This window comes from Balaenoptera physalus (genome assembly GCF_965194825.1).
Source record: "Balaenoptera physalus genome assembly, chromosome: 3".
NCBI classification, from domain to species: Eukaryota; Metazoa; Chordata; class Mammalia; order Artiodactyla; family Balaenopteridae; genus Balaenoptera; species Balaenoptera physalus.
The window spans coordinates 94,260,093-94,285,870 of NC_138890.1; the positions used below are offsets into that span (position 1 = coordinate 94,260,093).

Consider the following 25,778-nt stretch of genomic DNA (forward strand, 5'->3'; position numbering starts at 1 on the left):
TTCCAGGCTGGTGATCCCCAAAGACTAATAGAATAATAGAGAGGCTACAATGGCCATTGAAATAGCTTTTGGTGAGGTATTTGTCTTCACATAATCTAGGAGGTGACATTCTGATGGACCTACACATTTCAACATATGAATGCCACAGCCTATTTTCTGCAGTATGAAAATTGAGTCAGACTACTGGTTTTTTCTTCCCAAGTTAAATCACTTTACAGCATTTTTATTCATAAGTAGAATAAAATGGTGACTACAGGAAAATAATTTATGTATCCATAGAATTTTTCTCTGAAACCATTAAGACTATACTGGGTATATAGCCCAATATATCAATAAATATATAAGGGTATATTTAAGCTTCTTAATACTATATGTATATGCTATCAAACATAAAAGGGTAAATGAGTGGCAATATATGAAAGTGTATTAAAGGATTTGGTTTTTAGGCATACATGACACCTCCTAAAATCCTATGGTTTGAAAAGAACAGATTAAATCTAATATTTAAGGTTCCTCTGCTAATAAAACCTCCAGGTTTCTAATCTTTCAGGGGTTTCAATGTCTTTCTTGATCAACTCAAATAACTTCAAAAGGAAAAAAGTCCAGCCTCAGTTTCCATAGAGACATTTTACAACCTGCACCTACTAAATGGTGATCTCATTCCACACTGTACCACATATGTTGGTATTTGGAAATGTGTTCTAAGATGACTCCAATTATTTCAAAGACATACAGTTCAAACAGTGTGTGCAATGTCAAAATAATTCATTTTAAGTCTGATTAAATTTCTGGACAGTTACAGTAAACACTTAAAACTACTATATTTAGGCTACAATTATTGACTTCCTTACAAATTATATACACAGGATTGATAAATTTAGCTATTTTAAGTCATACTCAATAGCTTAGTAGGAACCACTTAGCATAAATTATTCACTATAAAATCATCTCCCTTTTTTTGACTTAATACAAACATAGAAACAACTTCGAGCTATGTTTATTTTTAAGCCACTTTGTTAGAATGAGATGTTATGGAACATACTGTATATAATTTCAAAACTTTTATATTACAGTTTACCTTATTCTCCTTTCAGAATGCATTTTTTTCCTTTAAAAAGCCTGAGTTTTTAATTTTGCAATACAATTAGTGCAAGAGTAATATCTTTGACCTAGACTTAACAGAACACATTTTGAATAATTCCTATAGTGGTTTACAATACCCAAAGAGTCACAAATTTCTGTAAGTTGCTAATAGAAAAATCCTATTTCCTATACACTTTATGTTGTCAGTAGAAGCATGTTTGCATTAACATTAAACTAATGTTTTTAAATATATTACATGTAGGCCAAAAACGACTTGATAACATACTTCAACACCTAACACAAAGTACTATCTTCCAATTTAACTGGCAAGAAAGCAAGATTCACGAGAATAAATTTTCAGTGCCAGCACATACAGTATATGACTTACAACATCAAATATTACCACTTTAAATAAATAGAACAGAGGAAGAATGAAGCTTTCCTAACTCATCAGATGGCAACTTAACACAAAACTACAAATGCCTAAAATGATAATCCCGCCTACCGTAACTGAAGGCAGAGAAGAATGACTTAAAAGAGAGGCAAGATATGTTTAATTCTTAATTTCGTTTTTTCTTGAACCTCAAATATAGTTATGAACACACCATACAAAACATACAAGAATTTAAATGTTAAAGGTCATAAGGTTTCAAAAGCAGCTCACTGATTGTTTCTAATGATTATATCTGCACTTACTTGCACTATATATAAAAGTTACAACATTAAATAAGGTAAAACAAAGACAGAAAAATCTAATGGGACTAAATTACATTAACGCATTTTATTTTCAGAGCCAAAGTGCAACAGTTGACCATTTTCTCATGAATTATGTATTATATAAAATCAGCAATATATAGGGTATTAGGCTGATAAAGAAAGACCTGAAATACCTCAATAACTTTAAAATTTGATTGCCTATTTGGATAATGAATACTTTTATAGGCCTAGTTACAGAAGTAAGCATACATACCCTGTTCTAATACTTCTTCTCGTTTTGGCTGCTGTAGTAAAGAAGTCTTATCTTTATTCACTGTTTCTGTAAAGGATCAAAAGAGCTGAGTATAAATTTGCAGTATATATTACATACTTTAAATAGTTTATTGGAAATATGTTATCAACATAAAAATATTTTCAGGGTCTTGTATTTCATAAAAACAATAGTATTAAGAATTGATATGGTAGAAATGCTCTAATTCACAAAAAACTCTAGCATAACTACCAAGTACTAGACTCTGACTTAATAACTGGATCAACTACCCTTTCAGTAATATATAAATGATACAGAATTTTAAAGATGCATTAATAAAACTGCTTGTATTTTTTAAAAAGTTGAATCTAGTAATAATTTTAGGATATTTTCAGAACATTTTAAGGTACGTTTTATAAATATATTATGATTTTTATAAATGACCTGATTGCCATGTTAATTTCTTTTATAAAATTTCCTATAGAAAGAAATAAGAAGTTCTTTTTTATTTTTTTAAACATCTTTATTGGAGTATAATTGCTTTACAGTGTTGTGTTAGCTTCTGCTGTATAACAAAGTGAATCAGCTATATGTATATATATATCTCCATATCCCCTCCCTCTTGCGCCTCCCTCCCACCCTCCCTATCCTACCCCTCTAGGTGGTCACAAAGCACCGAGCTAATCTCCCTGTGCTATGCAGTTGCTTCCCACTAGCTATCTATTTTACATTTGGTAGTGTATATATGTCCATGCCACTCTCTCACTTCGTCCCAGCTTCCCCTTCCCCCTCCCCATGTCCTCAAGTCCATTCTCAACGTCTGCGTCTTTAGAAATAAGAAGTTCTGGCATTAAGACTGAACTTGTAATACTCAGTAAAGTCTCAGCATACTTCCTCCAATAAAAATGTATGTGGGTTTTGCAATTTTAAACTAAAGAAGTGACAATCAATATGACCATTTTGCAGATGAACAGTAAATTAAAGAACAATTTAGAGAATGAGACCAAAAAGACTAAGGCTAGTAATGCCTCATAAATCAAGAACTGTTCTTTGCTTGAAGACTCATTCAACAGATAATTTAGGGTATGGTCGGAGATGATAACCATTTTCATTGGCAAACTGTAGCACTCTTTAGAACATGGTGTATAAATTCATAAACTGAATAATTCATTACTGGTTATGGGAAGAATGAAATGAGGAAACTAGAAACACAAATTAAATGAAGAAAGATCTACATTTATGGAATTGGTCTCAAATGAATCTGTTTCATCACTAGTTGAGAGTTTTCACTTTAACTGTTTCGATGGGGGAATGTCAGGAGGGGAGATAGAGGATAAAGAGGGAATCAGATTATGTGTACACATGCGATTGTTTGACAGAAGGAGGATGATTTTAAACATTAATCATATAGTCAAGTGAGACACATAAGAAAATATAAAATACAAAATCATACATTGATTTAAATTAAACACCAATTTTACCTTTGTGATGTCCATGCATCATAACCATATCAGACTTCACAGGAATTGGAATGTTGGCCTCTGGTGGTATGGTTCTGAACAAATCCGGAGCGATATTCTGTGTACAGGTCATGAAAGAAACTGCATGCTTGGCTTCCATGTAATACATAATGTATAAGTTGCACATTTCATCACTAGATGTGCCACTGCAGGCAAAAACAAAAAAAAAACAAAAAAAACCCCAACCAAACAAACAAAAAAACCCATAGACATGACAAATCAGTCATTCACATAAAACACATTCTTAATGCAAGAAAAATGCAACTGGTAAATCTTCCAACAATGGATTCAAAGGTGGAACTATCGTACATTTATTTTATAGCTTTCATTAAAACCCATCACAGTTTTCAACACCAAAAGCACACTGTCAAAGGCATATTTCCACTTAATAATGGAGTATTCTTTTGCAGTCACTCCATGGATATCACCAAATACTACTGACGGTAATGGCGTTTCAGTTGCAATGAGATGCTTTCTTTCCTCTTCTAAATCCTTTAGTCCTTCGTCTATTTGTTAAAACTCATAGACTGAGTAAAGTATTTTTCTCATGGAAAATCATATTTACTTAATAACAATAAAATTCAGAACAGTTCAACAGAAACATCATATATTAATTACAAGTTTATATAAAAGTGGCTTTTTCCATTTAATCCTGAGAGTCAGGGATCTTGGTTTTGGTAACTGCCTGTTCCTCATGGTGAGATTAATCAAGAATCATGTGTTGATACTAAGACATCATAAACGTTATCTATGGTATCTGACTTGGCACCTTGACTTCTATAGCAGGGAAGAAAAGAATGCCTGAGGAATGATACAAAATGAAACCAGGCCTAATGTCTTCTAAGGGCTCAGACCTGAATGGGGTAGTGCCGTACAACTGAATAACTCAACGTTAAAAATAGATTTTAAAACAGTTGGGTGGTCATTTCCAAGAAAAAGTTCCAAATAATATAAATCGTGCCTAATAGTTTATAGAACATGTTTTCTTCTTCCTCAATTCACAAGGGTTACTATGTATTTCATTCTCTTCACTATCATTAGGAAGGAAATATTTAGGTACACCTTCACATAAACCACCTTTTATATACCAGCGTGGTTTGGGTAAAGGAACATTTCCTTTTTGGTGTTAGTTCTGACAATTTTTAGCAAGCCTCTACTAATAAAAAAACAAGCTCTGAAATGGATTATTTGCCGTACAGAAATACATCAGTGTTGATTTTTCCAGCAATGTCATGCGGCACTTATTTCCTTTCCATAGCAACAGTAATGACATCAGCAAGGGAAGGAAAAAAAAGAAAAATCTCTTCCAAACAGGGATGTGGTTCCTCTAAGCTCTGAATATGTAGAGCCCCTGAGAGACCACAGGAATGAGCCCCTGTTATGGGAAGCTCCGTTTATGCTTTTGAAAATAATTTGTCTTCTCACTCTCTGATACCTGCCAGTGTAATTGCCTTTCCCATGAAATAAAAGCAAAGAGTGAAGTGCAATCCCAAGCAAACACCTGTTCACTACACATATCTTCATGTGTCAAAATGCCATTGCTAAGAATTACATTTTAGCAGCTTTGGAGTTGGTCAGAAAATTATGTGCTATAAAAGGAATGGCTGGTGCCAAAGTAATAAGCCAGAGCCTCCCACCATATTATCCACTCTCCCCTCATTCAAAATGAGGAAAAAGGTATAGATCAAGAGAGTGAAATGAGGGAAAAGTAATTTAAGATGTGGCCCTGGCTTAGAAAACCTTGAATCATTGTGCAGAGAGGGAAAGCAAAATGAAATATTCCCAAATTAATGAAAGGAAAAAAACTGAATAAATTTGTATGGTAATAAATGAAACTTGCAATTAACCAATGGATAGATCCTTCTATATTTTCTGTTTGGGAATGTCATGCCCATGTTCACCTCTAAACACATGTGATTTTGTGAAACAGCCTAATCAGCTCACTAATACAGCCCATTTAAGGTACTGACTACTCTATGATACAATATTGAGCTGATTAAATAATTTAAGAATCTTCGCAATCACAAAGAAAATTTCATTAAACAGCTGAAGAAAAAGAAGAGTCATACTTTATTCCTTTCCATCTATAATTGAACTTGTAGTCAAAGTAACTCTGAGCTCCTATCTGACACAGAAACTATCATATCCTAAACATGGTAGGATTCAAATCATTGTTAGTATCAGCAACGCGGTTTGCCTGTTTTATTCCACATTCATCTTTCTAAACCAAACTGCTTTCTATGTTCCTAAGGGAGAACTGTGACACATCTACCCTTCTTCTCCATAGAGAACAACATATGCAATTCAACTCTGTCAATCTAATGCTTGTTAACATGAGAAAGTATGGAGGGACACTGTGTTCAGACTTCTGCGCTGGCTCCGCTGAATGGTCCTTTCAACACTCCCTAATGCCAACATGATTCCCTAAATGATGACGGCTGGCATCACCTATATCCCCAAATTACAGTGGTGCATTTCTTTCCTCTTCATGCATAATAAGGTGCTTAAGTGAGAACTACTTCTTTTATATAGGCTAGCTTTAAATCTGACGAAGTCTGGTGAGCCTGAAAATAGTACATGCTCAATAAATATATGTTGAATGAGGAAGAAGGAATAATCTATCTTAACAGATGTTTATAATGTATTACAGCATAACCTGTTACCCCTAATACATCATACTGCTGAGTCAGGTCAATATTACAAACTCAATTTACAGCATTTCTGAAAAATATTGAGGTCTATCTGTTTATCTATCTTTCTTTTATCTATCTATCTATCTATCATCTATCAGGGTTTTTATAAAAATATATCATTTCATATTATAAAGATATGTAATAGACATTTAAGAAAGTATCAAATATTCTGAAATGTATCATTTATAAAAACCCAAATATTATGGAACACCATGACGATGTTTCAGACAGTGATACTGCACTCTGGTGATTCCCTCATCCCTAGCCCCTGCCCCTTACACTCAACAGATGCTAGACTTGAAAATAACCAATGACAGTAAAAGACTAATTTTGGAAAGAAATATGAACAGATGCTAGACTTGAAAATAACCAATGACAGTAAAAGACTAATTCTGGAAAGAAATATGAAAACTTTAAAGAAGTTATTTTACAAAGCTTTGAATTATTTCTTAAGAGGTTTCATGGTGCTTTAAAACTTGTACATTAAGCGGCTACTGATCATATAACTTTATTTGCATATAATACACTTTAAATGCTGATTAAACTGTTGTGCTTGGTAACTCTGAATATTTATTAGACCTGCTCATATGTATATGAAATAACTGGTCCAAATGAAAAATATGACCAACAAATTGACCAAACTGGTAAATATTACCTACCAATTCTCAAGACTTAATTTAAAATTTTAGCATATACACTTTTAGGCAAATTAGCTGACTTAATTAGCTTATTTGGCTGACTCAATTAAATTCTTTGTTTGTTATTTAAACTTGACTAAACATCTGAAATGAATTTAGAGAAGCATCATGTTTAATATAAAATATGTAATGCAGTCAGGTACAAAATATTGCTTCTTGGTAGGTTAATTAGTACTATATTGTCAATATATACATTAGCGCAACTTTGCCTAAGATATATTACTCATATTTACTATTTAAAAAGAAACATAATATATCTGGATTTAAAATGTTACCATTAAGTAAATTTATTAACATAATTTGTCTTAAATTCACCTGTTTTTTAATGGTTATATTTTGAGATGAATCCCTGGTATGGAAAAATCTGTCCCTAGTGTTTTAAGGGCTTTTTAATAGTTAACTATGATTGCTCTACTTAAGCTAAGTTTTCTCCAGTCCTAAAATTTCTAGCTTAATACAGAGTTAAGCTAGGATTGGGTAGAAGAATCACTCAAGTGAAAATCTTCCTAGTAGGCCACTGATGGTACAATTTTCCAGTAAAACCTAGTTTCCAGGTGGCTGCAGAACAAGAAGGTAAAAAACTTGAAGCCCATTTTTCTTCCAGTGCTTGAAGGGGGCATCTGCTGGCCCCATATGACCTTTGGGTAAGTGGGATTTGTATTTAAGTCAGTTTCATGCTCAGGGCTCAAACCTGTGCCAGTGGGAGTACATGTTTGTGTATGTGGGTTGGGGGTAAGATGGGAACAGAGAAGAGAGAGAGGAGATTTACAGAGTATCATTTAATTTAAAAGACATCATAAAAATACTAGTTTTCTTTTTATACTGGTTACATTCTCAATTGTGATTCTATAGTTCCCTATGGAGGTGGTATCTTTTACTTTACAAAACAGATGCATTATTGTTATTAATAAAAAGCATATTAAGTGCTATAAGAATGCTTTGCATTATTACGAGGATTTAATTCATATTTAAGTTTATTCAAAACTTTCTGCTTCCTTAGTATAAATTAAATATTCAGAATATGGACTCACCCAATAAGTTAATTTCCTGTAATTTCTTTCTATTTCATTTATAATTACAAAGTGGCATTTTCTTTAGTCCACATGAGATTTACAAAAAGATAGATTGGTATAGTCATTTTAGGGTATTATTTTAAAGCAAAATGCACATTTTAAAAAAGACTAGAATTATTCTGGACTCAAGAAGCCGAAAGAGGCCCCTAGAGATCACTTTGGCCCCTCATCCTGGTACTGTAACAAGTCATTAATTTCTATGGCTGATATTGCCTCACAGAGGATACTCAAAGGATAGAATCTGGCCAAAGTTACAAGCCCTCCAAAATTGTACAGGAACCTCTAAGCAAAAATGTTCTACTTATTCCACACTTAAACTTGTAAACTAGTACAAAGAATGTGTTGAAAGGGATTTTTTTACTCCTTTGTTTGTCTATTTCAAAGGTTAATAAAATAACCAATGGCGTTTAAGTAAAGTTCCAGAGGCTCTACACTTCATGTATTTAAAGATTGTTAACAAGTGAATTATCAGACTTTTCAAATCTTATTATGTCTACTTTGTCAGTCCTTTTGTTACCATTTTAGGTAACTCAATAATTTTATTGCTTTCCTCAAGCCTCCTTCCCAAATTTATCATTCATCCAAAAGGAAAGCTGTTAAAAACTTCTTATTTAATATAACTTGATGACTTTTTTTCTATTTGTTTTATCTTTAGCCTTAAAATTGATGCTTATTAATATAAAACCCTTTTAGACTGACATAAAAAAGTCCTATTCCACCATCTTGAATGCTTTTTTTTTCTTTTACCTGCATCAGTACCTTTTCTGTTTCCCCTGACAACCAACAGCTAGTGTTGTCATCATAAGAATCGCCTTCTGCGCATCTAATGCATATTTTCAGACGCCTACTCTCTGTAACTTCTCTTTGATCGAAAGATAAATGGTTTAAAGCTCCATCTTCTAGGTGGCATCAGTAAATATTTTATAACCTAGTTTAATATGGAAAGGAGGCTCCTTGGTTCTTTTCTAACAGAAAGAAATGATACGAGACTTTATCTTTCATTTTTAATTTAGGCAAACCTTTTTTGAAAGAATTCATAGTGTTTTGAAAAATTTACTTGGTCTTATAAAGTATACTTATTTCAAAGCAGCTCAGTATTCTGAAAATTATTTAAAAATTCAACATTCTCTTATGGAAAAGGTACTGCATAGTATTATTCTCATTGGGTTTCTTATCTGGAAAACGATGAATACATAAAAGTTTTAACAGGTAGAAAAAAATCAATGGTTCTGAGTAATTAAGGGCCACCACTGCATGCAAAACCTATATGATAACCTAAATCTGAACACAGGGCAAAAGGACACTTGAGAAAAAAAAAAATTATAATCATTACATTTTTCTTTATTAAGATGTACAGGAAGTAATACACACTCTTGTGGCAACTATAATATGTAGAGGTGTGATCCTGAAGGTCTTGAATAAGCAGGAAGAAAGGAAGCATGAAGAAGAAGTAAGCACATGTTCTGGAGTTTATCCAAATCAATCAGTTCTAAAATCATAAAATGCTATAGTTTGTTGTAATTGTTCATAATAGAGAAAAATGTGCCTGCCATTCATTCACAAAGATAACTGTCACCTATACTCGTGCCTTGTCCTAATGAAAATCATTTTAAATAGTGGAATTTGTGAAATCATACCCAATGTGTGTGGCTTCTGTCCTTCCTTCACCAGTGAATACACATCTTGCGGCCAGTATGTCGCCGAAACTAACATCTACTGGGTGTTCTACAGGGTAGAAAGCCTGCAAAGAAGACAAATACAATGATTCGTTAAAATTATCAATAAAACCCAGAACCACATGCCTTAATAATGTGAGGCTTGGGGCACCCTGGGTAGAGAGGATGAACACACACACACACACACACACACACACACACACACACACACACACTTCACCACGCTGCTTAGAAATATTAAGAGAACTGATAAGGAAACCATCAAGTTGGAAATTATAAAAAAAGAGGTTATACACAACTTAGATATACAGTAAAGGTAGATTTAGAGATGTTTAGATCCTAGAGAAACTCACAAGGGTTCTATGAGGGTTTTTTAAATTACTATCTGATTAATATTCTTTTCTCTCAAAATTGTACTAGATTCTACACACCTGTGGCAGCTGGGGGCTTTGGTGTCCAATCAGTGTCCACTGTCCATTTCTTACTCTGTATCCACTTACTACCTTACCTGTAATGAACACAATTATAATTATATAAGGTATTAGAAAAATAAAAGGCATTTTTTTTCTTATTTCAAAATAAAATATGAATATTTTCAGAACTCCAAATGCTAGGCATTTTCATGAAAACAATATGATCAAAAAACATGCAGAATTTCAAGGTATTGCACAAAATCTCTTTCACTGAAACAGATTTAAGGTCAAATATAATTTACATTTTACATTTATAGCATCAGCAAGGACAGCGGTATATCATCTAATATGTAGTTTAAAGTTCTTACCTAAATGGTGAGTGTGAACTCTGTAGGCAAAGACATGCATTGGATACTTTTTATAATGGCATGAAATATCAGAATTCACCACTGTTAGAAATGAAAACACAGAAAAAAGTCACTATTCAACTGGAAAATAACATTATTCTTGACTAAAAGTATGTATATTCACAAGTAGCTAAGCATGGGGGTTTTGAGTAAACACATACTCATGTATTCAGCAGATATTAAGCACTTACTATGTGCCAGCTACTTTACTAAGATGAGTTAAGAACCCCTTACCCTCATATTTTATTTCACTCATAAACAAAATGACTAGGCCAAATCAACAGTGAAAACGTAGGCTTAATTTGATAACTTTATCATGAAATTTACACAGTTGAAAAAGCTTAAACATTGGTTTTTATTTTTAGAACAGAAGGAGTTTTGAAAAACTGATTACAGATACCTAAGATAACAAGATTGACAGTTCCTGTTGAGAAGGAAACATTTCATATACTTTTCCTTCCTTGCAGACTAACACATAGTAGCTATTCAATAAACGTCTTTTAAAATAAGCCAATGAAAAGTAATGAGATCATACTTGTCATTAACTTTAAAAGATTCCCAGTAAAAACAAACAAATAATATTTAATATGACACTTTCACCAAAGGATAAGATATACTGATGAGTAACATTATACTTATTCCAATAGCTTTTTGTAAGTTTAGGAGAAATCAGCTATTACTATCCCCATTTTACAAATGGAGAAATAAGCCCAGTAAATCTGTGTTCAAAGACTTGAGTTGCTACTGAATTTGCTGGCTTTTGATTCTGAATCTGATAGTCTCTGCAGTAGTTTATGCCACAGTATGATATGAAATTTGTTTCTGGCATCAGAAGAATGGATGATTGATTTGTAAAATACTCAAGAATTATTCTTTACTTTGTACAACCCTCTACTTACCCATGGGCCTCAATTCTTAGCATAAAAACTGGAAAATAATAAACTACTGGCTTGGAATAATACAAAAACCTATTTTAACTCCAAGGATAATAAAGAACTGGTTTATTTTTTGAGGGACTCAAAAATATTGGTCATTTCAAGTGTTTTAAAAAATATACTGTAAATCCATTCTTAAAGATTAGGTAATGAGGTAACGGTAATTCTGAAAGATCATTACTCACCTTTCTCTCCTGCTGGTATAACAGTGTCAACAGACATCATAAGGTACATGCCAGCAATTAAAGGTTGTCTGCAGAAAACAGTAATATTTATCTCAACTATTTGCAAAGTCAAAACTATTGCCTTGGAAAAATAAGGTATACTTCAATACATTGGTCTGTAAAATATGATTCATGTGAAAATTAAAATAATATGGTAAAAGAGGTAGAATATATATTTCTTTCTGGAGAAAACTTTATTTTCTTAGGCAAATAATATACATTTTTGTGGCATGGTAAATGTGGAAGGCAGTCTCTAAGTGGCTCCTGTGATGGTTAATTGTATATGTCAAGTTGGCTAGGCTGCAGTGCCCAGTGGTTTGGTCAAGCACTAATTCAGATGTTGCTGTGAAGGTATTTTTTAAGAAGTAGTTAATATTTAAAACACTGACTTTGGGTAAAGCAGATTATGGCCCACAACGCGGGTGGGTCTCTTAAGGGAAAAGACTGAGGTCCCGGGAAGAGGAAGGAATTCTGCCTCCAGACTGTCTTTGGACCCAAGATTGCAACATTGATTCCTGCCAGGATTTTCCACCTGCCAGCCTACCTTGAAGATTTCAGACTTGCCAGATCCGACAATTGTGTGGGTCAATTCCTTAAAGTAAATCTCAATTTCTCTTTCCCTTTCATTCTCTCTCTCTCATACATTCTGTTAGCTCAGTTTCTCTGGAGAACCCTGACCTATACAGCTCCCAAAGACCTACAGCTCTGACATTCGTGCCCTTGCCCAATCTTCTTCCCTTAATGTGGGCTGGACCCAGTAACCAGACCCAGTACCTTGTTATTTCTAACAAACAGAATATAGCAAAAATGACTTCTTTTTTTTTTCTCCGTTGGATTCAGAGTATGAAGATTTGTTGTTAACTATTTTCTTCACCTATCAGGCTTATATATTATATTCAGTAACTTCTGAGATGAGGATACAAAATGACTCTCTGGCTTCCATCCTGCTCACCCTCTTGCTTTCTGCCTTGCTATCTGTGATAGACACCAGCTGCCATGCTGTGAGCTGCCCTGTTTAGAGCCCACACGGGGAGGAAAGGAGGGAGTCCTCCAGCCCACAGCCAGCAAGGAACTGAATCCCGTCAATAGCCACATGAGTGATCTTGGAAGCGAATCCTCCTCGGTCAAGTCTCCAGATGGCTGAAACCCTGGCCAAGACTGACTGCAGCCTTTGTGCGAGACTGCCAGCCCTAGCACCTAGCTAAGCTGTGCCCAAATTCCTGAGCCACAGGAAAATGAGACAATAAACATTCGTTGTTTTAAGCCACTACGTTTAGAATAATTTGTTATACAGCAATAGATAACTAGCACGGTGCATTTCCCACTTTTAAGCTCTTGAAGATCTTAAAGTTGTCACTCAGCTAGGACAACGGTAGTACTTACGGCAGGCGTGTAAGGTGTAAGGAAACACCAGAGCAGTCCTTGTGATTATCTGAAAACACACACACAAAATACACATCTTAAATATAAAAATGTGAAAAATGGATTTCAAACTAAAAATGTTAACTAATCACAACCCAATACTACATAAAAAACCCTACATATTTCTTTCTTTTTTTTTTTAAAATATTTATTTATTTATTTTTTGGCTGCGTTGGGTCTTAGTTGCGGCACACAGGATCTTTCGTTGTGGCATGCAGGCTCTTCGTTGTGGTGCGTGGGCTTCTCTCTAGTTGTGGCGCATGGGCTCTGTAGTTGTGGCACGCAGGGTCCAGAGCGCATGGGCTCTGTAGTTGCAGCACTCAGGCTCTCTAGTTGTGGCACGCCGGCTCAGTTGCCTTGCGGCATGTGGGATCCTAGTTCCCTCACCAGGGATCAAACCGGCATCCCCCGCACTGCAAGGTGGATTCTTAACCACTGGACCACCAGGGAAGTCCCCCCTACATATTTCATTTGTATGGTGTTTTATAGTTTACAGCGTACTTTCATATTCATGAAATCCATTTATTTCCAATGTATCCCAGAGCAACAAAACTATCATTTCAAGCAGTCTGTAGTTTTTTTTCTTGACTCATCAAACTGACTAGTTATCTGCTTTCCTGCACATACACTAAATACTAGTCATAAGCTCACAGAAGAAAGCTGTGGCTTCTCTCTATGCATTATCTGTATTGTTGAAACATCCAGAAAAGTTTGTGAACTGAATGGTTTGTTCCATGGGGCTCCAAACAACTAGCTTTTCTACTTTTCGAAAACTGAAGTAGTCCATAATTTGGGCTTTCAAGATATAACCATTTTTTAGAGTCTGTAATGTCTCAAATTTATGTATAGGGATCACCTTATTTGGTTTCTAAGCCTCGTTCATTCCCACCTTCTAAACAGGAACCTGATGTTCATTCTTTTTACACCCTAACTTCAGTTGAGAGCCGCTAAGTATCTGCATCTTTGCCAAGGACACTTCAGAGACCTCTTACAAATCCTCTCTTCTTTCTTCGTCTTCCCCAAATAGAAAGAAAGTAAAAATTTAAATTACTCATCCAAATTCTGATATCTTTTGAAGTTGCTGATCTCTAACCACAGAGACCACGAATAGTAACTCAGACTTACCCATTCCTTCCATTTCTGTATATGTTAAATTCTTACTATTTCACATTTTATTCTAGTAATTATAAAACTCTATATCTCAACTTTAAGAGTTGATTTTAATGTAACTATTGTGTATGTGTGTGCAAGATTGATAGATTTATATGAGTAATTAAGAAGTGAAGTATACTGGACTTCCTTGGTGGCGCAGTGGTTGAGAATCTGCCTGCCATTGCAGAGGGCAGGGGTTCGAGCCCTGGTCCGGGAAGATCCCACATGCCGCGGAGCAACTAAGCCCGTGCGCCACAACTACTGAGCCTGCGCTCTAGAGCCCATGAGCCACAACTACTGAAGCCCGCTCGCCTAGAGCCCGTGCTCCGCAACAAGAGAAACCACCGCAATGAGAAGCCCACGCACCGCAACGAAGAGTAGCCCCGCTTGCCGCAACTAGAGAAAGCCTGCGTGCAGCAACGAAGACCCAACAGAGCCAAAAATAAATTAATTAATTAATTTTTAAAAAAGTGAAGTATACTAATAAATAACAGCACATGCAATAATTCTTTTAAGAAAATTTTTTCCTTTCATCTGTAATTCTCATGAGAAAAGCAAAGGCAGCTTCACATAAAAATACATAATAACAGGTAACTTAACTAACAAGATATGCATTTTTATTTACCATAGATAAAGTTTAGAAAGAAAATATAACAAATCATGTTTAATACTTTGGTAATAAAACACAAAGGAAATGTCTCTGTATAGTATTAAGCTTGATCTTAAAAACAGTACAGAAATAAATTCAATGATAAACATTTTATATTTAATCAGTTGGATTTATTTTTGTCATTTTACAAAGGGACTTTATCCAATCTCCTAAATCAATTTCAGTGAGATTTTATTTTCATAATAATTTCACTGTTCTTTTTTTAAAAATTTCAATTGAGTTTTAAATAGATGAGGAGAAAATAATAGCAAAAAGAATAAATTACAGGTTTATCTTAATTTTTGCCTATGCTTTTAAATATAGGAAGGATAATTGAGTATTTTTTAAATTTATTTAAATTTTCTTTTATTTTTGAGAACAGGTTTTCCTAAATGTACTGATTGAGATTTAGTAAATATGCCTAGTCTGTACTACTTGCAAAATGATTAGCCATAGAATTTACCCAGAATTACCTAAATATCTCCACTGATCAAAAGAGAATAGTGGATAGGACTTCCCTGGTGGCGCAGTGGATGAGAATCCGCCTGCCAATGCAGGGAACTCGGGTTCGAGCCCTGGTCCGGGAAGATCCCACATGCCACGGAGCAACTAAGCCTGTGCACCACAACTATTGAGCTTGTGCTCTAGAGCCCACGAGCCACAACTACTGAAGCCCGTGCGCCACAACTACTGAAGCCTACACACATAGAGCCCGTGCTCCGCAACAAGAGAAGCCACCACAAGGAGAAGCCCGCGCACCACAACGAAGAGTAGCCCCCACTTGCCACAACTAGAGAAAGCCCGTGCGCAGCAACGAAGACCCAATGTAGCCCAAAATAAATAAAATAAAATAAAATAAAATGAGAATAGTGGAAAGTATACCATTCATTCATACCAAACGAATTCTAAACTCCAGAGACTCACCTAATTAGCTTGGTTGTTTTCAGAAAACATTTCTCCTGTATATAAAAAATGTCATATCTATCTTCTAAGGCTATTTTGAGAAATGGTAATCATCCATTCATTCAGTTAATATTCACTGAGCAATTGCTATACTCAGGCGCTGTTCTACACAATGGGGATTCAGTGAAAAACAGTATGTTCAAAATTCCTGCTCTCATGGTGCTTATGCTCTAATGGAAGTGGAGGAGATAGGGAAATGGGGTAGGTGGGACAGGGAAGAACAAAACACCAAATACATAAACATGATAATGTCACACAGTGAACTCAACAGGATAATATGACACTGGGTAGCTTTTTTCTCTACTGTGGTCCAGGAAGGATATGGTGGCCAAGAGGCTGGAGACTGTCCGGGCCATGCAGAGTGTGTTAAGAGCCTGGGTTTTATTTTCTGTCTGCAAAGAAGCCATTGGAAGGTTTTAAGCAATGCAGGACAGGATCATATAAGGTGTCCACCTAGCACATTACCCAGCACTTACAGATTACTCACTAATTACTTAATGTCGCATTTTGTAATTTTTTATTTTAATTGACAATACCAAGTGAGAGCTTTTTTTCCCCTACAATGTCCATCCAAGCAAAAAATTCTATGTACAATGAGAACTGTCTCTTGGTTTTACATTATATCCTTGTGCTGAAAGAATCAAGTTAATCACATTTTGATAACCAACTTGGCTGATTTTCTTTACCATGACTTAAAAAAAAGTAAATGGGAAAAATAAGTAAGTTAACACATTTCAGGAACTATTAAATAAGTTTATCATTAAAGCTGAAATGTGTCACCAAATTAAGAGTAGCAGGAGTGTTTGTTACTAATAGTAACATGCCAGCTATTGCCAGTAATAAGGCATCTTCCTGTTAGATAATGTTCTTCACTAGAACTGTCTAAATTGAGTAGATTTTTACTCAAAGAAAAGCATGAAAATAAGTCAACAACAAATTCTAATTTGAAGACATTTTCTAAGCACACATCAAAGTTTTCTCTAAATTAAATAATAGCAAATAGCCAATTAAATAATTTCTATATAATTGTTGTCTATTTGCTTCCCTGTAGAGAATAAAAAGTGAGCCACAGTCTCACCACTCCAGTGCAAAGACAAAGTACCAGGTTTTCTTTTGATCCCACATGTTTATCAACTACATGCCATATTCTGTAAGAAAGTCAAGGATATCACACAATAATAACAAATCAGCTAAAAACTCAAGTAGTAATATGAGATGTTCAACACCTTCTGGAGAAAAATACACTGAACTTCTGACTTAATGTATTATAACATAATGACTTTGGGGAAAACTAAATTTTAGAGACTCTAAGTTTTGTCTTAGAGAATGTAAATCTTATATGGGTAGAAGGCTGGTGAATATACAAAGATCCAAAGTGAAAATCTTACTTGTTTTACAAAAAACTCCAGAAATCAAAATATACAGAAGGAAAATTAGGGAAGAAATACACTTAAGAGCCACCCTAAATAGAGTTTCTTAGAGATGAAAGAATTTGTTTACATCAAATTTATCTTGTCAATCTGATCCACTGAGTCAGCAAAAAATGAGGCATTCTAAAAACTGCTGTGTGTATGTGTGCCTGTGTGTATGAGTGTGTAGATATTATGCTTTACACTTTAGATAATCATCATTATTTATCCATGGGGTAATAGAATTACAATACTAACTGTGTGACCTGAGGAAATTCTGTTACTTAGTAATGGATAAACACTTTAACGACGGTACTTTAGTTGAGCAAAATTCTAGGAGTTATCACAAAGTAAAGAAAATACTTATAAAGCATATTCATATACATTTTAGACATCATTTCAGTCAATTGCTATTTCATAGAGTCATTATTTCAAAATCAAATTTTATTATTGTAAATCATTGTGATTTCTTCTAGTTCGACTTTCTACAGTTTGACCTAAAGAGCCCATGTGTTTGCATATATACACAGAGAGAAGTCCCAGCAGGAGCAACTTGAACTCCCTCAAACAAGGCTGTCTGGAAGTCTGGAGGGCTCTCGGACCACAGCTATTCCTATAGCAAGTGGCAGCTTTGGAGAGAAGCATATTCAGCCGAGTGTTTGGTGTGAAGATTATGACCTTTTAACTCCAACATGATCTTTACCACAGTGATGCATTATTATTTCCATAACCTCCACACTCATCTTACTTCTGGCGAACTCAGAAACTTCAGCTAGTTTTGCATATTTTACTGATGATTTCCCAGTGTGCTCTGACTTGCTTGCCCTTCTACTGTAACACAGTGCTTCAGCCACAAGATATGAAGCCTCATAAGAATTAATTCATTTCAACTCACTAGGCTATAAATGAAATCTGTCTCTTAAAATGGATGAGACTTTAAAGGTTTATTATCATAAAGAAACACATCAGTGCTTCTGCTAATATTTTACCACATAAGATGAAAAACGAAATCAGAACTGAGATAGTTAAGAAACAGAGAGAAAATGAACTCAGAGTATCAAAATCATATGCTGGCTGAAAAAGCTAGTCAAAAAGACTAATTCTGTGACTAGAATAAAAGTAAACAGAAGAGAGGAGAGGAAATAGATGGGAAAATTAATGCAGAGCCAAAGACCAGAGAAATGGAATCCCACAGCTTAAATAAAGATCAGACAGCAATGAATGAAATAACTAAAATGGCCTTGAATCACAGGATTGAATTTGTCCTAATGAAAGGTAGAACAGGAAATGAGGACTATTCTCTGATTTATATTTTAGCATAAATATTGTACATTTCCAACATACAATATGTAAGATATGTTGGGTGGAAAGTTTGGAATTAATTTTTACATTTTCATCACACAATTTGACCATAGTGCCTTACAAGATCATGACCAGTTTCAACTAGGTGCTCAATGAGTTCCTTTGTTCAAAACGAGCAGGATCTAGAAAGTTATCTATTTAATACTTGGTAGATTAGTACTCGTGATCAATATTGATACCACTAAGAAACTCCAGTCTATAAATGAGACAATCTATAATATGTAACGAATGTAGCACTCTATTTGGAGCATAGAAAAAATCCAATAAATATTAGTTATTCTTCTTCTTCTTTTTATTGGTAGATTCAAAAAAATTTCAGCACATGAATATTTTACTTTTAAGAAATATATTTTCATAGCTATTGGTCAGGAATTTCTTTAACTGAAGAAACTAAAGCACATCAAATTTTTCCAACTTAACAACAGGAATAGAAAAAAGGGGGAAAACATGGGAATATTAAATGAGTAAGGAGACAGTTAAAAAAGGAATTAGAATTGAAATGGTATGTTAAAGATATTGCACAAAATAGATATTTTCAAAATGTAAATAGAAATGCTGATTCAGAAAGGTATGACCTAGGGAGATACAGAACAGCGTCATCAGTGATACAGTGAAATTGTAGTAAGACATAAACATCATGGTCTGGCTAAAATGAAATTCTTGGATTAGGGACAGTAGTATCTCAAAGAAGTTGATAATACATTGTTTCAAAGGCCTTCCATGACTTTTAGCAATAAAGCTCCCCTTGACCACACTCAAGACAACCTGCTTCTTTCTGAGTTCTGGGCCAGAAGAAGTTAGTTCAACAGGATTCTGTGTTTGTAGAAAAAAGAGTGAGGCAATTTTTATATTGATATTGAAATTGTTCTTTTAATCTATGTTTATTCATTTATCCTGTACAGCTATCATTATGCAAAAATCCTGACAGCTCTTCTTTCCAGGTATCTTTATTTTATTTCAGTCTTCTTCTTCAAAAACAGATTGTTCTTTCACTGTACTGGGCTATAGGTGCACTCTCTCTCCAAGGTATACTGGTGAATACTTGACTTTTAGCTATTAATGTTCTGTGTTTACAGAGGATTGAACCCAAGATATCACTGTTAAAGGGATCTTTCATGATTGCTGTTCTCTTTCAGTAAGAAATACTTTTAGCCTGATTGATTTCAAGATATGATGATGAAACTTCATTCACCAGATAGGTATCAGATGACACTGGGAGGTATATTTCATTTTATGTCATTACCGTCCATTATAATGTCATATGTATGTACTAGAAGCTTTTGTAATGGTAAAGATATTAACAGTGAAAACATTAAGAGAATCATTTTTAAAAAGAAATGGAAAATCAAGTCTAATGATGCCTTAGAAGCGTATCATGGCATAGGAGGGTACTGCAGTACTGTTGGTTGAGTGGTAAGACTTCTAAAGAGTAGTCTGATGATGAAAGAAACAAGTATTTACAGACACTGGATGAAACTTGCAAATAGCACTCAACCCAAATCTAATCTTGAGTAAGATGAAAACTGGATGACCGCTCGCTCCACAAGGGTCTCAGTTTCCCTTTTTCGAGAAATCGCTCTCCTCTGCTTAGGCAGAGATGTATAACCACAGCAAGGTATTTTATCAAATATATAGACTCATAGAATTTCAGAATTGGAAGGGACCCTGGAGATGAAGGAGTTCAAATCTTGCACTTTATAGACAAGGGAAAAGAGGCTACCGAGACTGAGTGTTGTCCAAAGCAATTCAGCTAACTGGTGACACACCTGGGTATCAAAACTAATTCTCGAATGTTAGTATTTAGTAAACATTATTTACGTAAAAAAAAAAGAGTTCTATTTCTTAGAGACTTCCAAAGCATTTCATCTATGAAATGTCCTGAAGTTAAAATAAAGGAATTAAGGAAGAATTGATAAGTAACCAGTGGTACTTAAGGATATCCACTTAAGTAGGAAGTATATTTCTCTTAATGGGAGGTGAATGCATGGGATATGAGGTTATCCATTCCATACTATTTAGCTTGCTTTTCTAATAATAGCTTTTAGTTCCTGCCTGGATTCATAGCTAAGTAGTAAAGTAAGTATGTGGAATAATGCATGATAATAACCTATTACATCTTAGGTCCTTAGAAGTCTGTTGATGTCTCCTAATCTTTCCCTCAAGAGATACACTTCATGAGCTCATCTTGTCCTGGTTGTTTCCTGCTTCAATTAAAAAAAATACGTTAATCATCGATCCTGAGGGAACCAGCGTGTTGTTATACACTACATCCCACTAACTGGAAAAGTCCTTCAGAAAGACAGTTGTAGAGTGGATTTTAATTCACTGCACTCTCCTCAGAAGATAAAGATAAAGGATAAAGCACACCCATTATCTACTATCCCGCCCACAGTTTTAGATGATGGATCCTTTCCTTATGGAAGTACTGAAAAAGCATGCCTGGAACCATTGCCAAGTCTTATGAAAAACAAAGAAGTAACATCTTTAATAATAAAAATGTATTTTAGGACATTTGTGAGCAAACAGTAAACTGTATTATACCTTTCCACCCTCTCAGAGTGTTCTGACATAATTTAAAGACCATCTTCCTGACTTTCTGCCTATCTTGAATTAACAGACAAGAATGAATCAAGGATATAATACACACCAATATTTTTTCAGTAATATATGTACACAGATTTTGTAATAACTATTTGACTGTCAAGCTGGTTTGATCTTTACCTTATGGTTCTTTGTTCTGCATTAACAACATTAAATTGATGGGACAGATCAATTGATGGGACTTTGCTGAGATTAAATCATGGCTCCCAAGGTGACGAAGAATAGGAGATTACTTGGGGATTCATTTCTATAGTCAGGAAAAATTTCATAGAGTAAAAATTACTTGGAAAATCCCATAGGAGAGTGTAGAGTAAGGCCTCTTAATAGATCGAACACAGCCAGTTTTCTTGGCACTGGAGCAGATTGCTGTCAGTTTTGTCAGTTGGGCCATGTTGTTTTTTTTTTTTTTTTAACATCTTTATTGAAGTATAATTGCCTTACAATGGTGTGTTAGCTTCTGCTTTATAACAAAGTGAATCAGTTATACATATACAATATGTTCCCATTTCTCTTCCCTCTTGCATCTCCCTCCCTCCCACCCTCCCCATCCCATCCCTCTAGATGGTCACAAAGCACCGAGCTGATCTCCCTGTGCTATGCGGCTGCTTCCCACTAGTTATCTATTTTACATTTGGTAGTGTATATATGTCCATGACACTCTCTTACCCTGTCACATCTCACCCCACCCCCTCCCCATATCCTCAAGTCCATTCTCTAGTAGGTCTGTGTCTTTATTCCCGTCTTGCCACTAGGTTCTTCATGGCCTTTTTTTTTTTTTTTTTTTTTTTCCCCTTAGATTCCGTATATATGTGTTAGCATACTGTATTTGTTTTTCTCTTTCTGACTTACTTCACTCTGTATGACAGACTCTAACTCCATCCACCTCATTACAAATACCTCCATTTCATTTCTTTTTATGGCTGAGTAATATTCCATTGTATATATGTGCCACATCTTCTTTATCCATTCATCTGTCGATGGACATTTAGATTGCTTCCATGTCCTGGCTATTGTAAATAGAGCTGCAATGAACATTTTGGTACATGACTCTTTTTGACCTATGGTTTTCTCAGGGTATATGCCCAGTAGTGGGATTGCTGGGTCGTATGGTAGTTCTATTTGTAGTTTTTTAAGGAACCTCCATACTGTTCTCCATAGTGGCTGTATCAATTTACATTCCCACCAACAGTGCAAGAGTGTTCCCTTTCCTCCACACCCTCTCCAGCATTTATTGTTTCTAGATTTTTTGATGATGGCCATTCTGACCGGTGTGAGATGATATCTCATTGTAGTTTTGATTTGCATTTCTCTAATGATTAATGATGTTGAGCATTCTTTCATGTGGCTGTAGGCCATCTGTATATCTTCTTTGGAGAAATGTCTATTTAGGTCTTCGGCCCATTTTTGGATTGGGTTGTTCGTTTTTTTGTTATTGAGCTGCATGAGCTGCTTGTAAATCTTGGAGATTAATCCTTTGTCAGTTGCTTCATTTGCAAATATTTTCTCCCATTCTGATGGTTGTCTTTTGGTCTTGTTTATGGTTTCCTTTGCTGTGCAAAAGCTTTTAAGTTTCATTAGGTCCCATTTGTTTATTTGTGTTCTTATTTCCATTTCTCTGGGAGCTGGGTCAAAAAGAATCTTGCTGTGATGTATGTCATAGAGTGTTCTGCCTATGTTTTCCTCTAAGAGTTTGATAGTGTCTGCCCTTACACTTAGGTCTTTAATCCATTTTGAGTTTATTTTTGTGCATGGTGTCAGGGAGTGTTCTATTTTCATACTTTTACATGTACCTGTCCAATTTTCCCAGCACCACTTATTGAAGAGGCTGTCTTTTCTCCACTGTATATGCTTGCCTCCTTTATCAAAAATAAGGTGCCCATATGTGTGTGGGTTTATCTCTGGGCTTTCTATCCTGTTCCATTGATCTATATTTCTGTTTTTGTGCCAGTACCAAACTGTCTTGATTACTGAAGCTTTGTAATATAGTCTGAAGTCAGGGAGCCTGATTCCCCCAGCTCCATTTTTCATTCTCAAGATTGCTTTGGCTATTCGGGGTCTTTTGTGTTTCCATACAAATTGTGAAATTTTTTGTTCTAGTTCTGTGAAAAATGCCAGTGGTAGTTTGATAGGGATTGCATTGAATCTGTAGATTGCTTTGGGTAGTAGAGTCATTTTCACAATGTTGATTCTTCCAATCCAGGAACATGGTATATCTCTCCATCTATTTGTATCATCTTTAATTTCTTTAATCAGTGTCTTATAATGGCCATGTTGTTTTTAAAAAATGTTATTTCTATATAGTTGGACTGTGTTGTTATATAAGAAAGGTTATTTCTGTACATTTGAAACCCTGCAGCAGCAGAGAGATGGACACAAGCACAAGAGGCAAATAGGAAACCGCAGAGGGAATAGCAGATAAGGGTCTCGCGTTCATTCTGGGTACAGGCACACTGAATGAAACCCTGGTTTTAATGAAGGTAAGACACAGCTCCTTTATTGTTTTTTTGGTACCACTGGATTATAAATGCAGGTCCTACAGTCACTTAACAGTACTCAGTAAAAAGATGATTCTCCAAATTAACCAGAAAATGCATATATTAAAGTGTTTTGTTAGCGTTTCCTCAAAACAAATTCTCAGTCACCAAATTTCTCCTAGAGAAATCACTGAAAACATATTTTCGTATCTGGACTCTCCAGTCACAGATACATTGATATAAAATAGTATCCACTCAAAAAGCACTAACACCTTAAGCTGTCACGGTAAACGTGTATCTGCTTAGCAAATATAACTGAAATAGGTGCACTGTTAATACATGACATAAACTGCACAGAGGTTTTCCTGGGGGCTGCTGAAAGCTGGCTTAGCAGACAAGCCTCGGTGCTAAATAAACCAGCACTACCAAAAAAAAAAAATCTTCAAAAAAGAATTCCTTTTGAAGCTGTCACTGCAGTGAGTTAGCCTCTTTTGATTTTGTACTCACTGCTGCGGGACTAGAAATTACTAGCTTCCATTTGTCCTGTGGCAAGGAAGAGAAAATGCATTTTATCCATGCTGCAAGAAGACGGCTTTCACAAATGATGGCCTGTGCTGTTCCCAAAAGAGATCAAACGGAAGGCAGGCAGGCAGGCTCACCAACGAGCTTTTATAATCACTCTGTGTGTGGAGAATGTTGCGGCGGGACTAATGTCAGAGCACTTTCCTCTTTCCATCTTTTATGAATGCAAAGAAAGAATCCATAGTGAAGCTTATCATTTATACTATTTCTTCTCTCAGAATTATGAGCCTGCTCCAGAATCATACTTCCAAGAAAGTAAAATTAAAAGACAAAAACCCACGAATCCTAGGTAAATACAGAATATTTTAAAACGTGGCACAGAGTTGTTTTTTTTTTTTTTTAATTATATTAGCACTTTAATATCCATGCTTTTCAAGGTGGAAGTGAAAGGTATTAAACACTTGACATGGTGATTACTTCTTTTTTTTTTAATTTTTAAATTTAATTTATTTTTTTATACAGCAGGGTGTTGTTAGTCATCAGTTTTATACACATCAGTGTATACATGTCAATCCCAGTCGCCCAATTCATCACACCACCTCCCCCCAACCCCCACTCCGCTTTCTCTGCTTGGTGTCCATACGTTTGTTCTCTACATCTGTGTCTCAATTTCTGCCCTGCAAACCGGTTCATCTGTACCATTTTTCTAGGTTCCACATATATGCGTTAATAGAGTTTTTAAATTAATGATTTTTTTTTAACTTTTCGTTGAACTATATAATATACAGAAAATTGCACAAATCAGAAGTTACAGCTTCAGGAATTTTAAAAAACTAACACACTCCTGTAACCAGCACCCAAATCAAGAAGCAAAGACCCTCCACTTGTGGCCCCTCCCTGAGGCATTAAGTTTTAAATCTTAATTTTGTGTACACAGCATATTTAAACATTTATTTGCCTTTCCGAAGGTGCTGTCTTCTGGCACCTTTAACTAGCTTGTCCACTAGCTTCATGGGCTTTGGTCGGCAGTTGTTAAATATTATATCTGGTAACTAAGAGTTATTTTATTATTTCCCCTTTCTCTCAGTGAAAAGTCCTATCAACCACTTTTTACTTCTGCATCTCAGTTTTTAACATATATTCATTTTTTAAGTGAAAGTCTAAATTTTCTTTTGCATTCTCCCAATTACTGTCTGTTCTCCCTACTGAGGGCAGAATGTAACTGCAAAAGTCTAGGCACCACAGTAAAGGTACCAGAAGAATAAGTAATGGAATGAAAAGGAACTTTAAGAGTTTTAATCAAAGAAACTTTTAAATTCAATTTGAAATATAAAGCTAAAAATCATATTTCTCATATAAAATGGTCTATTATGAATTTTTGAATTGTCTGGAGGGTATTTTTTATATACATAAAAGGTTTACCTCTCACCCCCTCTGGAATTCAACTACTTTGTGCAACAGTGTATTCTCCCTCTTTTATTTAACTTAAACCTCTAAGTGCTCATGAATGATAAGCAAAGAGAGGGTAACCTAGT

The 25,778-nt window shown here is 35.1% G+C and overlaps 1 protein-coding gene and 1 long non-coding RNA gene across 10 annotated transcripts in view; one reads left to right on the plus strand and one right to left on the minus strand.

Moving 5' to 3' along the window:
- PAM (peptidylglycine alpha-amidating monooxygenase) overlaps window positions 1–25,778 on the minus strand; it is a 283,154-nt gene that overhangs the window by 52,891 nt on the left and 204,485 nt on the right. For all 9 annotated transcript variants that reach the window (XM_082458073.1, XM_082458071.1, XM_082458072.1 and 6 more), the window contains 7 exons: window positions 13,073–13,121; window positions 11,651–11,718; window positions 10,492–10,572; window positions 10,142–10,218; window positions 9,672–9,775; window positions 3,532–3,716; window positions 2,054–2,119 (listed from right to left, as the gene is read on the minus strand). In XM_082458073.1, coding sequence (XP_082314199.1) covers window positions 2,054–2,119; window positions 3,532–3,716; window positions 9,672–9,775; window positions 10,142–10,218; window positions 10,492–10,572; window positions 11,651–11,718; window positions 13,073–13,121 — 630 coding nt within the window. The remainder of the gene's footprint in view (window positions 1–2,053; window positions 2,120–3,531; window positions 3,717–9,671; window positions 9,776–10,141; window positions 10,219–10,491; window positions 10,573–11,650; window positions 11,719–13,072; window positions 13,122–25,778) is intronic.
- LOC309659044 overlaps window positions 1–25,778 on the plus strand; it is a 464,689-nt gene that overhangs the window by 33,125 nt on the left and 405,786 nt on the right. The window lies entirely within an intron of this gene.